The sequence below is a fragment of the Rhyacophila brunnea genome, unplaced genomic scaffold (assembly GCF_057557595.1).
Source record: "Rhyacophila brunnea isolate RB1 unplaced genomic scaffold, BYU_Rbru_1.0 scaffold_2, whole genome shotgun sequence".
NCBI classification, from domain to species: domain Eukaryota; kingdom Metazoa; phylum Arthropoda; class Insecta; order Trichoptera; family Rhyacophilidae; genus Rhyacophila; species Rhyacophila brunnea.
Genome location: NW_028232859.1, coordinates 17,106,805 through 17,126,533, shown reverse-complemented (window position 1 = coordinate 17,126,533; position 19,729 = coordinate 17,106,805). Strand labels below are relative to the sequence as shown.

Below are 19,729 nucleotides of genomic sequence, written 5' to 3'. Positions count from 1 at the left end.
AGGTATATAACAACAAATCTACTAAGTACATACACTCTTTTTATATAATCTTATGGTACGTTTACATTTGACATTTATATTGTCATATTTATGTATGACACCATATTCACCAAGTGTAAACAGTCATTATATTTGTACCAGCCACTTATTTTGCGTGTGTCGACACTCACCTGTCACTTATTCAATCTACTTATATACGCAAATGTAAACACCGCGTATTCGACAATTCCGAACTTGCCGCGATATATCACCGAAGTTGGACCACCGTCTACTTTTATATCAAGTACCTGACACATTATTCGTAGTTTGACAGGTACCTAGTGAATTGCATAGGTATATTTCTAAAACAACGGACAATCAATTATCATAGGTACACCATGAATGTATGCCCAACGTTTACGTTAATTCGTTAATAATGTACTGTAGCGATCTGTCAAAAATCATAGACAGTGAGAAATAAATCGGATGTGCCGAGTTCTATGGATTTTGTTCGAAAATAAAATATCGCTTGTTCTCGGCACATACGATTAATTCTGATGCAGTCTGTGAAGAAAAAATGCGCTTCAAATGGTATTACCTAATTCATTTTGGCCCACACCTGCACTCGTATTAGGTACGATAATATTATATTGAATATGCAATGACGATCAAGTGCTAGATATCGCAATGTTACTGTTAATCGTTCTTCTACACTTATGGCATTTCTAAATTGTGTGTCTTGTTTTTTGGCAAAAGGTCCAATCTTGCAAACTAAAGTTCACAAATTGAGTTGGATCTTCGATTTTAAACTCTGACATTAAACGGAAGGCACCTAGTTCTTCTCGTCGCTGAATCCATTCCCGCACCCATCCAGACCATTATTTCCTCCTTTTTGTTGCCAAAAGACTTAAAATAATAATACTCGCTGCTTTCTTTTTTAACATTCCCATATTGACAACTGACATAACGTTTTTGAGAAGTATACAAAATAAGTGTCCGAATAAATTACAATATCATATGTAAACACCGCATATATTTATTCCAATGTTGCCATTGAATAAAGTGTCGAGACTTTGTTTCAACGAGAAGTATACCAGAATTTTATGTCAGATCCATGCAGGTGTAAACAGTAAGTGAAATTTTATGTCAGACACATAAAATAAGTATAACGGTATAAGTGTCAGATGTAAACGTACCATTACATTAATATTTTCGGAAAATTATCGAGCGCTCCGGTTCGTAAAATTGTCCATTTCGAACGCTGACTGTGTGAAGTATCTATAGTTTTTACGAGTATATGTTGTTACCCATTTGCTCAGACCCATTGTAAGTAGGAATCTGTCAACGTACAGGATTTAAGCACACATATGTAATGACATACTGAATCATAATTCAATTATTGAGTAGCGTGGATCAAAAAATTAAAACAAATACAACAATGAATTAGTCAAAATATTTGTTTCTCGTAATTTTATTATAATAGCGTGTTAATGTAGCAGCCACGCAAATTGAATGCCTGTATCAATAAAGTTAATTAATGATCCAATTCCTTGAGAGAATGCTAAGAATTAGGTAAGAATAGTTTTATTACAATAATATTTTGTGAAAAAATGAATGATTGCTGATAGAGAATTACTATTGGAGAAGGTAATATTATTTTTAGGCATATTATGAAAAAGTTATCGCAACACGCCTTAGTCGATTTATCAGACTACCGATTTACAATAATAATATAATGCTTAGCATGCTCATCTACTTTAACTACATCAATAGAAATAATATTAGTTGTAATATAAGACTAAAGTATTATATTTCTTATGACAATCATAGGTAATCTACTTCTTACAATATACATTTGTCTTGATTTATCTTCTTTGTCTGTCTGTAACGGACGAGAGAAAACATACGTAAATGTGTAAGAGACTGGGATAAGAGCATTAAAAGATGTAGGGTGAGAGGAGGCATACTCGTAAATGCAAATTCTAAATTTGAAAAATAAACAGACACGCAAATAAACGAATCGTTTATTTTAATCGGGTGGTGAAAGAAAACAATTAATAGAATACTCTCAGAATAGTTTAACAGATGCTTACAGTGCAGTAATAGCATATCGCCATATCCAATAATGTTGACAGGTGGCACTGCTACCTGGTATTTTTTCTAGTTACATTATAGTGGGTATGTCCAACTTCAAGTAGGCGGTGATCTTCTATCCATTATCAAAACTGACAGTGATCTACCACACTCTTGCATTGTCATTCTTCAGCTTAAACAAACGATTAGTATTTGGCAGACGAGACGTTACAAATTAAACAGCACCGTGTCTTTCATCTAAAAGAGCTACTCAATTTTCCATTCATCATGAAGATTATAAGTTTTGGTCTTGTTTTAAGCACTCATTGCACTCAACGTCGAACTATTCCCCTACTGTGTAAAGATTCTACTACGCGACGGTAAAGGGAACTACACCTCAATTTAAAGCGCGAGGATTGTCATCTTCTTCTTCTCTCACTCCTCTAGTAGGCGGTGAATGCCAACACGAATCACGTGATACGACCTGGTCATGCGAACTTCCTTGAAATTTTTTCCCCACCTAAACTGATTAAGACAATTTTTACATAATATGTCTGATTCAATTCTAATGGGTTTATAGTGCGATCGACGCGTTGGATATGTCTGCATTATATGGGTAGTAAATTGAAGTCTTGAGCAAGAGACTATCAAAAGGAACGGTTTATGTATAATATATCGTTAAAAATAAATTTTCTTTCGTAAATACTTTGAATACGAATACGTGAAATTTAAATTATGATTTTATAATACCACCAGCCCTCGCAAAATAAATAATTACGTATGATTGACCTGCGATGCCATACAACAGCATGGCGCTAAACTAAAGCTCGTCATTCTGTTTTGGTAGCCAGTGACACTTTTAAGACTTCTTATATGCTTCAAGTTTATAGTTTTACAGACTGGTGTAAAATGTTCCAACCACCGGAATAAACGGCGTAGGTGTCATATTTCACAATAATATTGTATGCATTTAACATATTGTGTAGGTACCTACATACGAGTAGGTACATTATACATATATCTGTTTTTCAAAATATTGACTATGGTTGACAATATGATTAGAATAGTATTATTATACAGAGAAAATAAAATATCTAGCTATAGTCAGTTTTAGACAGACAATTTTCACGATACAGAATGTGAGTGAAAATTATAATACTTTAAAGAAATTCTTCACTATCTAATATAATATATTTTTCATATAATATGAGTATGTATATAATATAAAATATAAAGTGAGTAGGTACCATGGCATTCTGGTTTTCATAAAAATCTTCATGAGTAACGAAAAATACCTACTATAAATTAATAATGGCCACTTAAAGAATAATATAATAACTCATATCTTTATATTAATAATTGTAATGTACCGAAAATATATTGGAATAATATAATATTCAAACGATACACGACATTATTGGAACTATTCCCAGTGATAACAGAGCTGAGATGATTAATTTTTTACAGTGCGCAGAACCGGTTTTCAAGTTTTTCATGAAATTACTTTCATAAGACTCCGCGAGGTGTCACGAGCGGGATGGACATTTCCTTTTTTCAAATCGTAGTGAGTATTTTACTCGCGAGACTTCGGGATGGAAAATTATTACTATTTAGTGATTCGTATAGCACTGTGAACAAAATTAATTTTACATTTTTGCATTGCAGTTAATTAATAACATAAAACTTATTATGTCGATGAATGGGTAACTACCTAAATGCTTACAGCGCCTGATATAGTAAACATTTCTGCAACACGTAAAGCGGTGAAAAAATCTCACGGGAACATTAAATGAAGCTGTATAAATTCTTATCGCAATGATGGCGAGTAATGACTGAATTTTGAAATTTACATTTAAAAACGGAATACTTTAGTAAACTTGAATGTTGCAGCAGTATGCAGAATACTCAATTATTTGTAATCATCCAACCCATTTGAACAGTACGTGAACGTGTTAAATAATTTAGAGTTTAAATACTATTTCAATTCAAAATTATCATTAATGGAGTATTTTTAAAACGTAATAATATTTAAAAGTAGTTTTAGTCATCATTACTGGAGTAATATTTTGATCATCTTTTTATCATCTTTTCTATGATTGTACCACACAATCTTAACTGTTAGGAGATAATAGATCTAAAAAATGTGAAACGTGATAAGATGATCCGCTCCTACTTCCAAAATATGAATCGGATCTGCTAATTATAGTACCATATATTCAAAATATTAAATTAATAATCCTCACTCTGTAGAGCCCTATGCCATAGTATATTAGTCTATGGCATATGCACTCCGCTGCTTAGGAGTAAACACGGTACAGACCTATAAACTTATATGTAGAATGGCCAAAAATGGAACTACGAACTACCATAGGACCCCATTTTGAAAATTTCATTCGAATGTCAGATTTTGTCCAGTTACGAGTCTTGATTGGGTAGTTTTCGACAGTGGCTCCCCCATCCCATTCTTAAGATAAGTTTGTAGATCTGTAATATACTTTTTATTGACATGCATTATTCTGCACCTACATATTGATTAATTAAAGAATAACGTAACAAAAAATCAAGATTAGTTTTCATTATTTCCATTTCCATTAGTCTATTTATGTGAACTACATTCTAACTAGCTGATGCATAGTTTCAAATTAAATCGGTGCAAAAATACGAATATTATTATTTAACCCTTCATACACTCATTTTGTCATAGAATGTGGAAAAATAACATCAACTTACGATATTCTTTAACATTCTTATTAACATTATTTACGTTATATTTACATTATTTACAGTCTTTTATATTCTTTACGTAAATAAATAATATTGTTTTCATTTATTTAAAATGTTGTAGACAACCGATCGGCACTAAAAAAAACGTACTTAAATTGAAATGAAAATTTATTTACTTGAAACTCTTGGAAGGGTCTTTTCGATTAAGAACACATTAGTTTTTCTTTACCACCCATAAGTAGATTACGTATAACGATAAAAATGAATCACTCATCCATATTATGTACGGATATGAACATCCAATTAAAACTCAATCTTCTCCAGTTTTATTTATTAGCCACGATATGTTATGATTATATGGCTGACCCCTATTCAGGTAATATTCTTATTAAGTTTATTGCGGAGAAGGTTTCGCTTTCAAATAAACCTGTTGGCAACGAACATAATATTATAACATAGCACTGCATAGTACACAATACTGAAACTCTCCAGTGGCTTACTAATGCTTACTATTGCAATACACATTGTCGTGAAAAAAACGAATGTTGATTCTTTTAAATTAATAATTCTAGCCATGTCTGCATATTTCAGCAATTCGATTTCCCAAAAAAGAATTGGACAATACCCTATTACCATTATATTTTTCTTTGTTTCAGACTTTCAGCAGTTGGCCAACACAAATGTGTGCTGTACAGAATTATTATGACTTGTAATGATGGCGGACATAGGTGTATTTGCCTCAAAAACTCGACAAACTACGCGTTGTATTTATGTAATAAAATATTTTTTTGACCATGTCTGATCCATGTCTAACCCCATATTAATACAAAACTTCCACAGATTGAAGATTTTCCAGACCCAGGGGATTCGAACGGGAGGGGGGGGGGGGGGGGCACGACATTATAAAACATAAATAACCAACTTTCCACCGATATGTTATAGGTACGGCATACCTACTGATGGAGCTTAAAGGTGAATAACACAGTCATCCAAAAAACCTACCAACATTCAATCTCATTGATTTAAATTATTATATTTAAATATTATAATCAGACTACGTGTTCAATGTGTTTATCTGTCTAAATTATGATTCTGTATTTCACGTGGACGAAGTTGCGGTCGATCGCCATTTAGCACCTATATAATTTGGAGAGATCCTAACGCCATCTAGAAATCGAAGTTACTATTATTAATGTCTTGATTTCAAATTACAAAAGACACGTAATTTGAAATTACACCTCAAATGATTGTGAGTAGGGAATCCAATCCCGGGATCCCGAGCTATTTTCGATACCTATGAATCCCGGTATTGATAAACATAATCCCGGGATTTCGGGATTGATTTTTTTATCAATTTTTATGGAAAATATAACTGAAAAAATACTTTTAATACAAAATAACTACATTAGAAATAAACTGAGTTTGAATGAAGTTTGATGTGTAGGTTGCCGATTCATTTTATTTTTTCACATAAATTATTAAAAATGAGAAAGATTGGTAAAAAAACAATGCTTCGCACTTTTAACAAAGTAATTCCACCATGATATCATCCGTTTTACGGCAGTTTCATATTTGGCTGACTAATTAGATTTATGAAGCGGAAAGGCCATAAGTACGCCATGATTATTTGCTTTACTATTTTAAATCTCGCTGATCTATTCATTATGTCTTTACTATCAGAAATAGCAATCTCATATTAAATTCACATTATTATTTATATTACAATATTATTTACTCCATTAAACTTGTGTATTTCCAAGATTTAACGTATACAATATTACAATATATCTTAAATAGTATAAATTATACTAGATTTATTTTTGACCGATTTTATCAATGTTATTTGTAAATATAAAAATTTTATATTAACAATGGAAAAAAATCCCAATCCCGGGACCAGTCCCGGGATCCCGGGATTGTCAAATTGTAATCCCGAAATCCCGGGATCAGAATTTTGGCTCGGGATTGGATTCCCTAATTGTGAGTTGTTAGAAGATTGTTGCATTGATAGCAATTGTACAGGTAATTTAATTGGAAAAGCTAGTGGTTTGGCTTGTGATGAATGCAGGCACAAGTAAAGTTACACTCGGTAAAAAAAATCTCCAAGGATTTTTTTTAATGTGTGTGTTTCTGAGATGTTCCAAAATACATTTAATAAACAAATAAAAAAGTTTTTGTGCAATGAAATTTGAATCCCTCGGCATAATAATAACAATGCTATGCATTCGTAGGGATCATAATAAATTTAATAGAAAATATTCTATGGTATACATACTAGCCCAAGTATTGTAAGTAAGAAAAAGATATGAGAAGACATTATTTTTGTATAAACCTTTCAATATAACGCCACTGCGCCCGGCGACGTCTGATGTAGTGAAATATTTTCGTAGCGTCTCGGCTTTGCAACAAGTGTTTCCTTCTACGACTAAATAGTGTAAAAAGCGTTTGAAATTACCGCGAGTTATTATAAACAGGTATTACATAAATGTGTGTCAGATAATGTGCCCCAAGGCATGATTCGCGTTTCTCGAAAGCAAAAAAGAGCCAACACTAGATTAATGAGTAGTTAATAGCTGCCAACCCGACTATATTCTTTGGTCTTTTTCGTCTTGTGTGACCATTAACATTACATATTATGTGTAGCTCTATCTATGCAACACTCTCGTAATGTGATCTCGTTTCTATGGATATATGCTCACGAATTCTAAGGCAATTGATTTGTTTCAGAAAAATTCACATTACCTACATGTTAAATCATTTATGAAGTGTGGTTAACATTACCTTTCACGCCATCAATCTTATTAGTTATTACATTCACGAATAAGCAATTATCAAAGCTTACGAAATTCGCTGACCCAATATGGAATAATAAAAGAAAATTAAATGATATTAGGTAATTATAATAGTTTTAAAAATAAAGTTTTTTTTGACAATTTTAAGACATCGGTTAGTCATGTTGTCAGTTATTTCGAATCATAAACCTTCTTCAGAACGATCCTAAGATGACTGGATATTATAAGAAATGTAACACTCTTTTATTGAACATACATAATTTGATAACACCTTAGATTTATACCTACTACAAAAAATCTTTGAAAAAATTACGATGCCCAATGGGACTCGAACCCGTATAAATAGTTTATTAAATTATTAGCAAGTGCAAGTACCTTCGTTATAATTAAAATTTGGGGAGACGGTTATTAACTTATACTAGGATTCTACCAAAAATTTGTTTCTACTTTCATTCAATGTACTGTTTATTAATTTAATAGGGTTTGATAATGTGTTATATTTATTTCAGTCACAAGTAAATTGTTAAGTGATAATTACCTACTTACCTCTTAGGTATATCTATAATAAAATATTGTCAACATTTCTATATTATCACAGCTGTAAAAACTATGGCATTTGTTTAGATATCGTTCTGATATCGGATTATGTACCTACCTAATTCGGCGCCGGTGAATTATCGGCATTGAAAAAATAGCCTGATTAAATAGAGATTTATCATTTTGTCTGAAATTAAATCAGCAATTTTATTACATTGTTATCTTTTACGAAATTTGGGAAGGAAGACGACGTTTTAATCGATGTTTGATTGGCATTCAGTGGTTTTCTTGATTCGTATACTTAGATCGGCAATAATTGATATCACCTTCAAGTGGTCTTTATTACATAATATTAACTTCACATGGATTCCATAATCTATTGTATTCGAAGTGCAGCAATTACTAGTATTACTCGCAATGTAGTGCCACGACCTGACTATAGATAGCTTTAATATGCCATATTAATATACTTTCAGTTGGTAAAGAAATATTTTGTAATAAAGCCTACGTGACATCAAAACATCATCTTATGTTTATTTTTCCCGTATTATTATCTATCAAATTGTATTATTCAGTAATATTTAGGGACTTAGTTTCCACTTCACGAAAATCCACAAAAAAAATGTTACATAATTTGTTTTTTCTACCTTGTTGAGAATGGCTGTCGCCAGAAGGTCCTCATAGGTTTTGGGGCTGAACTCTGGGAGGCGTCCTTCCTGATCGCGAGCCAGGCCACTATAGTCGAAGAGTGGCGGGAGTCGAAGAGCTTCCTCGATGGCTCGCTGCACTAGGTGCTGGAGACGAGCGTGAGCGCTGCTCGCTGATTCGCTCTCCGTCAGAGGTAGGTCTGAATAATAAACATACCCTTCAATGAAACCCCACAGGAATTAGTCAGACAAGTCAAAATATTATATGTGACAACAAAATTTGTCTTATCACTCTTTTTAGTCTTTACGACAAGCAATTGGAGCCGCAAAACTTTTTTGTATGTGTTGGCTTGTTGGGATATAATATGAACATGACCTTATTATAAGAAGGGATAGTTATTGAAATATAAGTGAACTAGTGGCTTATTGGGATAATAGCTCTGATATAAGGGTACTTACTATCTTGGCTGTATTTATCTCTTAGCCTCTAGTTTTTTTTTATTATTTTGTAATACATTTCATTTTGCACTCATTTGGGACACGGATTTTTTTATTCAAGCCGTCAAACACCGAAATAGGTTCAGTGGTTTTTGAATAATTTCAAGTATGTGCCTATAACATACCTAGTACGAAATTATATTTCGTACAGAATACCTACAATAGGCTATATCAATGTATTGTTTTTAAGTCATGTTGGATCTTAGACTCCTTGAGCAATTTATGATTATGATTTACAGTTAAAAAATAAATATACCTATATAGCTACCTTTTATTATCCAGAAAGTGTAATTGTTATTATATTAAAATAAATCAATATGATATCTTCATAGTTGCATAAGGCAGTTATCTTTAATAATTTTTCAAATACAATAATTATTACAGCACCGTGCTACTGCACAAAGAACCTTTATATAATTTATTTGTGAAAATGAGTAGGTACCTATCTAATATTTGGTTTCATTATATGCATCTTATTTACACTGTCAAGTTTAATGTGCATGATATATCCGTATAATTTCCATATAGAGTGTAAACATTTATTTTCTATTTATACATAGGTTACAGTAATTAAATAGTAGGTAGATATTGAAATTCCGGACAGAGTTTTCGACTAATGCTTCCGAGGCATCGTAGATCAATATTGAACATGATCTCCCAAGTTCCTCTCCGGTTCCCATGAATGGTAAAAACATGACACTCAAAATATAATCAAATAAAATTATGTGCATGAATGTGAGTAATATAATATTATATAAGATTATAATTACGTTCCTACTCTACGTAAATCAAGCAAGACATACGTAAAAAAAATCATAAATAATTCACGTCCCTAATATTATAATGGAAAGTAATGATATCTGCTAAATATGTAAAAAATTGAGTCAAAAACATTATTAATGGGAACAATTATTTTCTTTTCGTTTTTGTACCCAATCTGATTCTAAGATCATATGGGACTCCACATAGTGGAGATTTATTAGCCACTTGCTCAACACATTAGGTCCGTTGAAAAACAATATGTGTATTTGTCAAACCCAGGATTCGAACCTAGGACCCATGACGTTATAAGCCGACATATAGATTTACATAACTTTTTAGGAGTAGGTATTTTCAATCCCAGGAAATAGAGAGGAATTTGAAAACTCACTTAAATAGTGCAATCATAGTAATTAAAGAAATATGATAACGCTGGTAAGTTATAGATTTCATCTTGCTGTGAAAGTAATAAAAATTATCATATTTTATCATCGTTGATATCTTCGAGGTATTTACATATTATTATAATATAATCAATTAACTGATTTGATTATTTGTTTTGATTTTCTAGACATACTATCGCGTACAGGTGTAATATGTAGGTTGGCACTTAAAGTTTGTTTGCGCAGTGTAACCTCGATTGCAATGTAGCTACCCCCGTCATTTGTGACGTTCTGTAAGATATGTCAATTACCATTTCCGCTCTAATGTGGAGGACCTATATTAATTTTCTTTACAATCACAGGTTATATTAAAAAAATAATATGCGAAAAATGCGTACTATCCAGGGCTCGAAATGGATCGGAACGCACCGGAGCGCCGTTCTGGTTCGTAACATCCGCAAAATTATCGCTTCGTCTCGTGGAAATATTAATTTGACCGTCTGAGCGACGTATGCCATATAATAAAAAAATCTAACACACCTTTTTTTTTAAATACATAAGTATACAATTAGATACCTAATAATGTTAGGTAATATTTTCGTAAAATTGTCGAGCGCTCCGGTTCGTAAAATTTTACATTTCGAGCGCTGGTATGTAAATATGTGAGAGGGTTTTGAGCCTGCTACCCACTAAATTCTAATCTGGTTCATTAAAGGTGCTAGTTATGTAATGCTTAATTATGTTTATATGTTTCCACGCAGGATAAAATTGAGTAGTAATGAAACAAACACGGCAGTTTCTGTTCTGGAAAAAATGTTGATAAACTAATTAAAATCTTTTTTATAGATAACTCAGGAAAAAACGTTTTTTTTAAATGTTATTTGTTATTAGTACCAATATAAACAACATTTTAGACTACTTTTTTCATATTATATAAAAAAGAATGATACATGTTTATATTGGTTTGGCAATATTTCCCCAAGATGGAAAATGTTGTGTGAATTATCAGAGTCACCGCCCCCACATCCTGAAGCGGGCCCCTCTACCTATCGCTAGGGATAAAGGTAGTGTGACGGTCTACAGTAGTGTTCTCCAAATGGTGTACGCGGTAAAATTAATGTGTATATTATTTAGTGTTTTTTTTTGTATATTTCAATACATTCATTTGAATTATGGAGTTGTCGAGTATTGATACACAATTAAAATTTGTATCGTACTTTTTTTTTTTTACTAGTGAAGCAAATTTGTGATGTGAGTTTATCTCACTTATCTGGTCGACTCGTCTCGCCGGGCCCCTCAGGCTAGGGCCCTGTCAGTCAGTCCCCCCTCTTGTGGGGACCATGATCAGAGTACTCAATTGTTGTGTGTTCGGTACAGAATGAATTTTATGGTTTTGTATAAACGAAAGTTATGGCGGTATTTATTGTTAAATTTTAATGGCTATAAAGAATTTCGTAAATGACGTTTTTACATATTGCTAACACTCTTTCGTACTTTAATTAAAATGTAGAAATAGTCAAAATTCAAAAATTAAAAGTGTACCACAAAAACAAGTAAAATAACTGAGTATATCAATATTTACATTGATTATACATGGCATACCTATCACGAATATTAGATGATAAACCATCCAGTATACTTTTTCTTTCCTATATTATTATTTGCGGGAGAGCGGGGTCGGGGAGTGGAGAATTGTAAAATTATGTTAGTTCTGTATTATTTAATCTGTTGAGAAAACAATAAACAAATTAATATATTTATACCTGTTTACAAAGTATTATTAAAACGTTTATATAATAATATATTTCTAGAAATATAACTTAATAGACTTACCCCATATTACTTCGATCCAGTAAAATGTCACGTATAATACCACTGAGATACCCAGCCAAAACCCGAAGAATAATGATAATATGTATGAAAGCATTTTAATTATTTATTTCAATAGTTTATCATGATGTTTATATTTATTTTAAATACAGCACTAAAATTTACAACATATCACTATTATAATATTAAAACGGTAGGTACACACATAAATGAATATTTTCTATTGACAAAAAAGTGTAAAATTTTGAGGTAAGATATGACAAACGGACATTCAAATGATTGTTTCCTATTTGACAATTCGATTTCACGTCAAAAATATGCGAAAATTTTGAAAAAGTTCTATTTTTAAATGTAAAAATACAATGTGCTTTCTCTTATTTTTACTCTATGTTACGAATAAATACATTTCGGGAAAACCATTTTTCTACATTTAGACATACTAAAAAAACGAATTGTCATTAATCATTGATCCATGTCGATAATATCATTTAAATTTAAAATCATCGACATTTTCCAGTTGTTTAGTATTAGTTAATATTTTTTAGTGTAAATATATCATTCCTGAATACAGCTGATTTTTTCCAATAAACCTTTTTGATTTTCTATTTGAGAAACGTGGTTTACATTTATATATATTTTTTTACTTTAAACATGTAGTGACATAGACAAACGATTAAAAGTATTAAATTTTTATTGTTGCTACAATTGTATGCACTCTGTAAAATGAACTTTAGTCAGCATTAATTATTGAGTAAAAATAGAAATAAAGCAATAATTTTATTCGATTGGAACACTGAATAAAGCACAAAGTACAACGGTGTTGTAAGTAGTTTACTTTTATGTGAATATAAAACATTAATTGTCGGGAACCTACTGAATATTATTGATACTTTCAAATAAATATGCGTAAAAATACAATATTGTGCTATACTAGGCATCCTTTGTTAAAAGAAAATGTACTTAACAAAATAAAGTAAGTACTACGCCAGTTGAGTAACACATATAGTTACAGTAGGTATATGCATGCGACTTAAGATAAGCTAAAGCCGATAAGGCTATCTAAACATGTACTTAGTGCTAAACTCTATTTCCACCGTGAAATATTTATTGCCAATATGTTTCAAATGCATCACCAACTTTCGTTAATACCTATACTACAAAAATATGGAATGTGAACAATTAATCATAAGTGCTCAATGCCAAATAAGTTTATAAAATAAATACCTACTAACCTTTTCCCAAGTCACATTGAGCCCCCCGAAGTTAGTATATGTACACAGATAATAAAAGAACTACCTTTGCAGTTTTATGAACCGCGATAGGAGAAAAAGTGTCAGACAAGCCCGTATAATAATATTATGGACCCCACATCCTGAAGCGGGCCCCCAGACTAAGATCTTTGGTGGTATGGTATTCTGCAGAATCTAATAGTTACGCGAGGTAAAATTTAGGGTATTCCATGTATTTTTAATGATTTTTTTTATTTCAAAATAAATCCACTTGAATTATTGAGTTGTCGGAACCATTTCATTCATTTCATTTAAGTAGGTACCTATATCACTCATCATAATAAATCACATAAAATTGCATCGCACATATTTTTAATGATAATACTCGTTCAGTAAAATAGCGCCGCATGCGACTTTTTCTTATTATTAGAGCAAATTTGTGACGTGTATTTATTTAACTTAGCTGGTCGAGCCGCCACGCCAGGCTCCCTTAAGCCCGGACTGCCAAACTAAACCTACCTGCTAATTAATTATGCTTATAAGCAAACACTACGTTCCAGAGACCTAAAACTTTCAAATTCCCAGAGTTCAAACCTGGTTAGAAAATCATATTTCGAGGATGTCGATGACTACATGAGGTTTTGTGGCTTTTATTTTGCTGAAATAAAAATCAAAATATAGAATTTCGACTATTAAATGTTTGTGTTTAGAATAAATCAAGACTATAGTCGGGAATATTTTCCTAAGATTTGAGACAATTGATTGCATATTCTTAGTAGAAATAGAACGAAAAGCAATAATTATTGAGAAACACAATTTCCTGTTTTGGCAAAGACAAAAAAACTTAATTGTATACCGAGTTAAATTTTATTAAAAAGATGTAATCCTAGATTTTATATTTTTGAATCAGTAATTCGGTAGGTAACTAAAAAAATATTAATTTCTTTTCAGTCCTTAAATATTCTATTTTACGTTTAAACTTTTAAAACGATAATAATAAATATTTATATCATTAGATATCAATGGGACACACTGAGCATGGTCTGTCCTGACAATCCATAAAATTTCAATGTACATTTTTTAATTAATTTGTAGGTATTTGGTGGAAATACGAAATACTTACACTAACACACTATATTATAATTAATTTTATTTACCGCCATGTCATGAAAACATATCATACACTTGGTCACCAATTGATAATATCGATAAGTCTTCGTATTTTTGTAAATTTGGAAAAGGTACTAGGTATAAATGTTTAAAAAAAAATAATAGTTGTGTTCTTATTTTTTTCAACGATGTATTATAATAATATTATGACTCCCAGTCAGTTGAGTCCGAGGTTTTTTGACCGTTTCATAAAATCAGGTATTATTTTTGTTTACTTGAATCTTATAATTTAATTGCAACCACCTTGTAACGAGACAGTCAATTGCCGTGTTAATGCATTTTAGAAAATTATAATTGCACAATCTAGTGATTAGTGATTATCCTATTGAGTTTATATAAATGTGATGCATAATATGCGTATTCATGGCCTTAGAATGTAGGTCAGGACAAAAGACTTTAACGGCAAAGGAAGGATGGTCAAATCGACCGTTGAACTTGAATAAGTAATATCATTCCACGAAGCGTGTGACCGCTTTTTACTTTTAACAGTATCAGCATTCCTTTACGTAATCCAAGGTATTGTGATTTTTTACTTACACGTCTTTGAGATAAATTGCAGGTGAGGTAATTCCTATTATAGTACCGATACCAGAAATTGATTACTTTTACACGCTGTTAATAATATTAATGTACATGAAATGTTCATAAACGTTTGTTATCTGCAAGTTTTTATCAAATAATAGTAATTCCAGTGGTAAACAAAAAGTGTACGTGTACATAAACTTATCAAACATTTCGAGAATAGATAGTCGATAGAAAGATACAATATTAGTTTATTATACATTATATTTTTAGTATAAATTACGGAGTAAAAATAATGATCGTCATTTTCAATGATCATATAAGATGATAAGCATAATAATAATAACGTATAATTTTTGCAGTAAAGATAATCGCTAGTTGACCGCTTAATAAAATTCTATTTTATGAGAGAATTAGTCTTCAATAATACTTACAGAGAAACTGGACAAAATAAAATATTTAAAGTAAAAAAAAATCATACATATTGTACCTATTCACTTGAATATCCAAATACGTCATATTATATGATTAGATTACTCTAGTTTTAAGAATTACATTTATTATCTTCTGATATCTTATCATAATTATATGGAATGTTTTAAACTATATCGACAACTTCTGATCGAAGATGATATTTATTTTTTGCAGTTACGTTTAATGAAGATATTTATGATTAGATTGTAAGATAGGATAATAATTAAAGATATTACAATTTAAATCTTTTCAATTTTCCTGTATCAGTTTTAATGATCAGAATTTTTATCGAGGTGTTACCTACCCATTTACTTATATTTATTGCAAAATCAAATTTGTACACTATTACGAATATACAAAATAAATATTTAAACTTGCATTATCTTAAAAAAAATCTACCTTAGATAATTGATTGTGGTAATAGCTCGAATCTTAATTGTGATTTTTTTCTTTTTCTTGATTTACAATCGATCGAATGCATCCAATTTCATTTCTAATCAATTTAATTTCACAATGATTTATTATTTATAAAGTGAATCACATATAATGGGAAACTTAATTCAGTTTATTTATTGACATACATATTACTTATTAGGTAGGTCTTACGTATATGTTTTGTAAATACAAATAATAATGAAAACTAAATAGGTAGGTACGTTGTAGCAAATTTCATTGCAAAAAATTAAATAATCTAAAAAACCTGATTGTTATCATGAGGATATAATTATAATATATGGTCATTCCTTCAAGGATTACCCAACCTCCAGGATAAAAGAATGTAATACATAAAGTCATTAATAATTATTCTCGTATACGTCATTTGAACCTAGATAAATTAATTCCTCACAAGATTACAAGCCCCTTTTTATCGCTAAATAACGAAAATACGGACGTTAGCGATAAAGCACATTGCGAGTGGCCGTGCGATGTGCGTGTGGACCGAGAGGCGTAAAAAGCACTTGCTTTGCGAACAACATAGTGCCATTAGGCCTTTTGCATCGTGCGCGCATCGCACGGCTTCTAGCAGTGTGCTCCGCCACTTAGTATGTAAATTATTTGATCAAACATTTTTGACATAAGTAAAAGGTACAATTTGCAAATAATGTACGGCAGGCGCAGCCATAAAATACTAAATAAGCGTTGGAATGTACTAAAATAATGATATACTAATAGAAGAATGGCTGATTATCGTCACTGATAACATCATAATTATCTTTATTGGTGACATAAAATTGGCTAATATCATCGATTCTAATTTAAAATGAGTTTTATTTAGGTCTAATGCATATGAATCAATAATGTGTAATGAGTAAATAAGACTAATTTCATATGGATTAACTTTTCGGTTTTATTACAGATAAGAAAATTGTTTATCAACTTATTGTATAGGATTTTTTCCTTTGAGTTGAAGACTTTAACCTTCAACGTCTATATTTAAAAAAAAAAGTACGTGAGTATATGATTTTTTTGAAGGTTAGAATAAGATAATCACATACGTAGATACATCGCAGGTAACATTTTTTTTATTGTCTGTAATATTTGAACACGTACCTACATTTATCATCATAATGATATATGATGATAGTATAAAAACAGTAAAAACATAAGTTATTTAATAGAATACTATTGAAAAAATTATGTAACTATTGCCTCAAGTCCTACAAGGCTGTGTCTACGTTAAGCTAGTGAAATTTATTTTATTCTTTGAATATTATAAGATGAGAAGTATATATATCGCAATGCAAATAACAATTTTATATTATTATTATTATTTTAATTATATGTTATAAGCAAATTATCAAAAGTATTGGATTATAGAACATTATATTTGTGAATATAAATCGCATCTCGTGAAATAAATACAAAAGATAAATCACTATTTTCGTTTTATGGACCTTTTCAGTACTTTCACGAGTATTTTTGCTACCCATTCGTTCAACCCATTGGGCCAATTCATTGAAAAATATCAATTTGCAAGATTTGACCACGTGATCCTTTTACAAAACATTAATTATTAAAAATAGCCAGCCATATTGTAAATTTTATTGATGCTAAATGTATTGTTTGCAATGGTTAAAAAAGACATGAGATATATTTCAAGATTGACCAAAATCGGTTATGATTGGTGTCGTAAATGACTGGAAATATGAAATCATGAACGTGACAGGATCTTCAGTGGTGTTGGAAATCCACTGTACTGAGTCCAGGGACAGCTGAACTAGAATTGTAATCACTAATCATAATACGAACTGAACACGTAGATGACAATGCTTATTAACGAGGAAATGGATGAAAAAATGTATTTGACGGTAAATGTAAATATTTTAATGACCATATCATATCTTCCTATGTCAGAATCATGCCATAATTATTACCATTATCATACTTCCATAATCTTTTTACATAATTAGACATCAATTTAAAGAATTGAAAAAATGTTTTAGGTGAATTCTTCAACCTACAATTACAAATATATGGTTAGTCATCAATTTACTTTCTTTCGGATTTTCGTCGAATACAAAACATTATTTGTGACGTTTCTAATAAGTATATATAAATTATATAGGTATCTCAGTCTACGAGAGAAATCTCTTATTCTTTTTCATATTTATATACCTACAGCGAAAGTACTTTTTTTTGTTTATTTTGCCCAAGGGGCATTTTTATATAACGAATGTTGCTCATAATACTATTGGTACGTCCTTGCTAGGTCGTTTTGCGATTATTTAAAACAGGTTTGTCTGCGAACGAGTACCTAGGTACCTAGTTACTTTATGTTTCCCAATAACATGACCGAAGATTTTTGAGGTAAACAGGTATTTATAATGCCAAAGAGACGGAACGCGAGTTAAACCAGTAATTACTTTTCAAACTGTTCAATTATAGTTTATACGATGCTATGTTAGATATCTTTCAAAATATAACATATCCATAATATTATTTATTATTGACGCTCGAGTACCTACCTATCGTAAAAATTTTCATTCCGATGTTAAATTGGCCGTGATCTACATAATTTCACAGTTTGTGTTTTTAGATATCATATTCATTTTAAAAAAAAAAATGATGAATATATTAATTTTATCGTTGAAACTATTATCATAAAAATAATAAATGTATTTAGAAAGTTTGCAAAAAAACTTAGTAAACATACTTTTTGCCAGTTAATAACTACTTAAAATTATACCAGCATCGGCATTACAACCCCTTATGTGTATTAACCGCCTTAAGAAACGTTTTTATTCCCTTCAATCTACCGTAAATTTCTACCACTGGCTTAGCCCCATGGATGGTTTGACTCTTCATGCATAGTGCAACCACAGCAGTCACCAGGCTCTTTTGACTGGTTGGGAGTCTTCCATCCTTGGGTCTGTTCAACAGAGTCACCCCATTGTCATGTGTGAAACGACATGTTGTTCAATGTACAACGCATATAATTTGTGGTTGTACCTACTGTTACACCCCTGAATGGTCCCCATTTGGGGATGTCTCTGTGGATCTAGAGAAACCAACCATTATCAAGCCGACACATAGTAAGGGTTGATTGCGAAAATAAATAATAATAAAACCGCCAATGCTGTAAATTCAAATACGTCAAAAATTAAAGTTACTGGCAACATTGCATTTTGTGAACCGCGCACATGCGCAGAAGAGGAGAAGCATTTATGACAGTAAAATTATAAACACGTGTATTTTTTGATCTCCGCAAAATATTGAAATTATATAAAATGTAGCCCCATGTATTCCCCAAATAAAATCGCTGTTTTCGACTATCATTCCGGTGTATTAATTGTTCACTTCAAAGTCCAGAACACAGACGAAAACCCCACCATACTGACAGAGAACAGGGAGCATCTTCTCGGTCTCGACTTGACGGGAGATGACACTACCTTCTATGCCATATGTATTGTGTTTTATTAGTAAAAATACGTTCCCTTATCGTAAAATAGTTCTATAAAAAGTCGTAAAAAATCTGTGATTGGTATTGTGGTATTTTTCATATAGGTATGCATTTTAGATAATAAAATTTCCTGTAATACATGTATTGAGTATCTACTTGTGTTTGTAAAAAAGTAGTGCTCATTTTATGCTTTATTCTGATTTCAGAGTCA

General features: G+C 31.2%; 1 protein-coding gene across 8 annotated transcripts in view; it reads right to left on the bottom strand.

Annotated features, from left to right (window-relative positions):
* Positions 1-19,729, bottom strand: part of LOC147071974 (uncharacterized) — a 108,526-nt gene that overhangs the window by 11,035 nt on the left and 77,762 nt on the right. For 3 of the 8 annotated variants that reach the window (XM_085947800.1, XM_085947797.1, XM_085947796.1), the window contains exons 2-3: positions 12,226-12,376; positions 8,753-8,952 (exon numbers count right to left, since the gene is read on the bottom strand). In XM_085947800.1, the coding sequence (XP_085803926.1) occupies positions 8,753-8,952; positions 12,226-12,319 (294 nt within the window). In that variant the 5' untranslated portion in view covers positions 12,320-12,376. Of the gene's footprint in view, positions 1-8,752; positions 8,953-12,225; positions 12,443-13,454; positions 13,594-19,729 lie in introns of those variants that run through there. The other 5 variants (XM_085947794.1, XM_085947795.1, XM_085947801.1 and 2 more) reach the window with 4 other exon arrangements.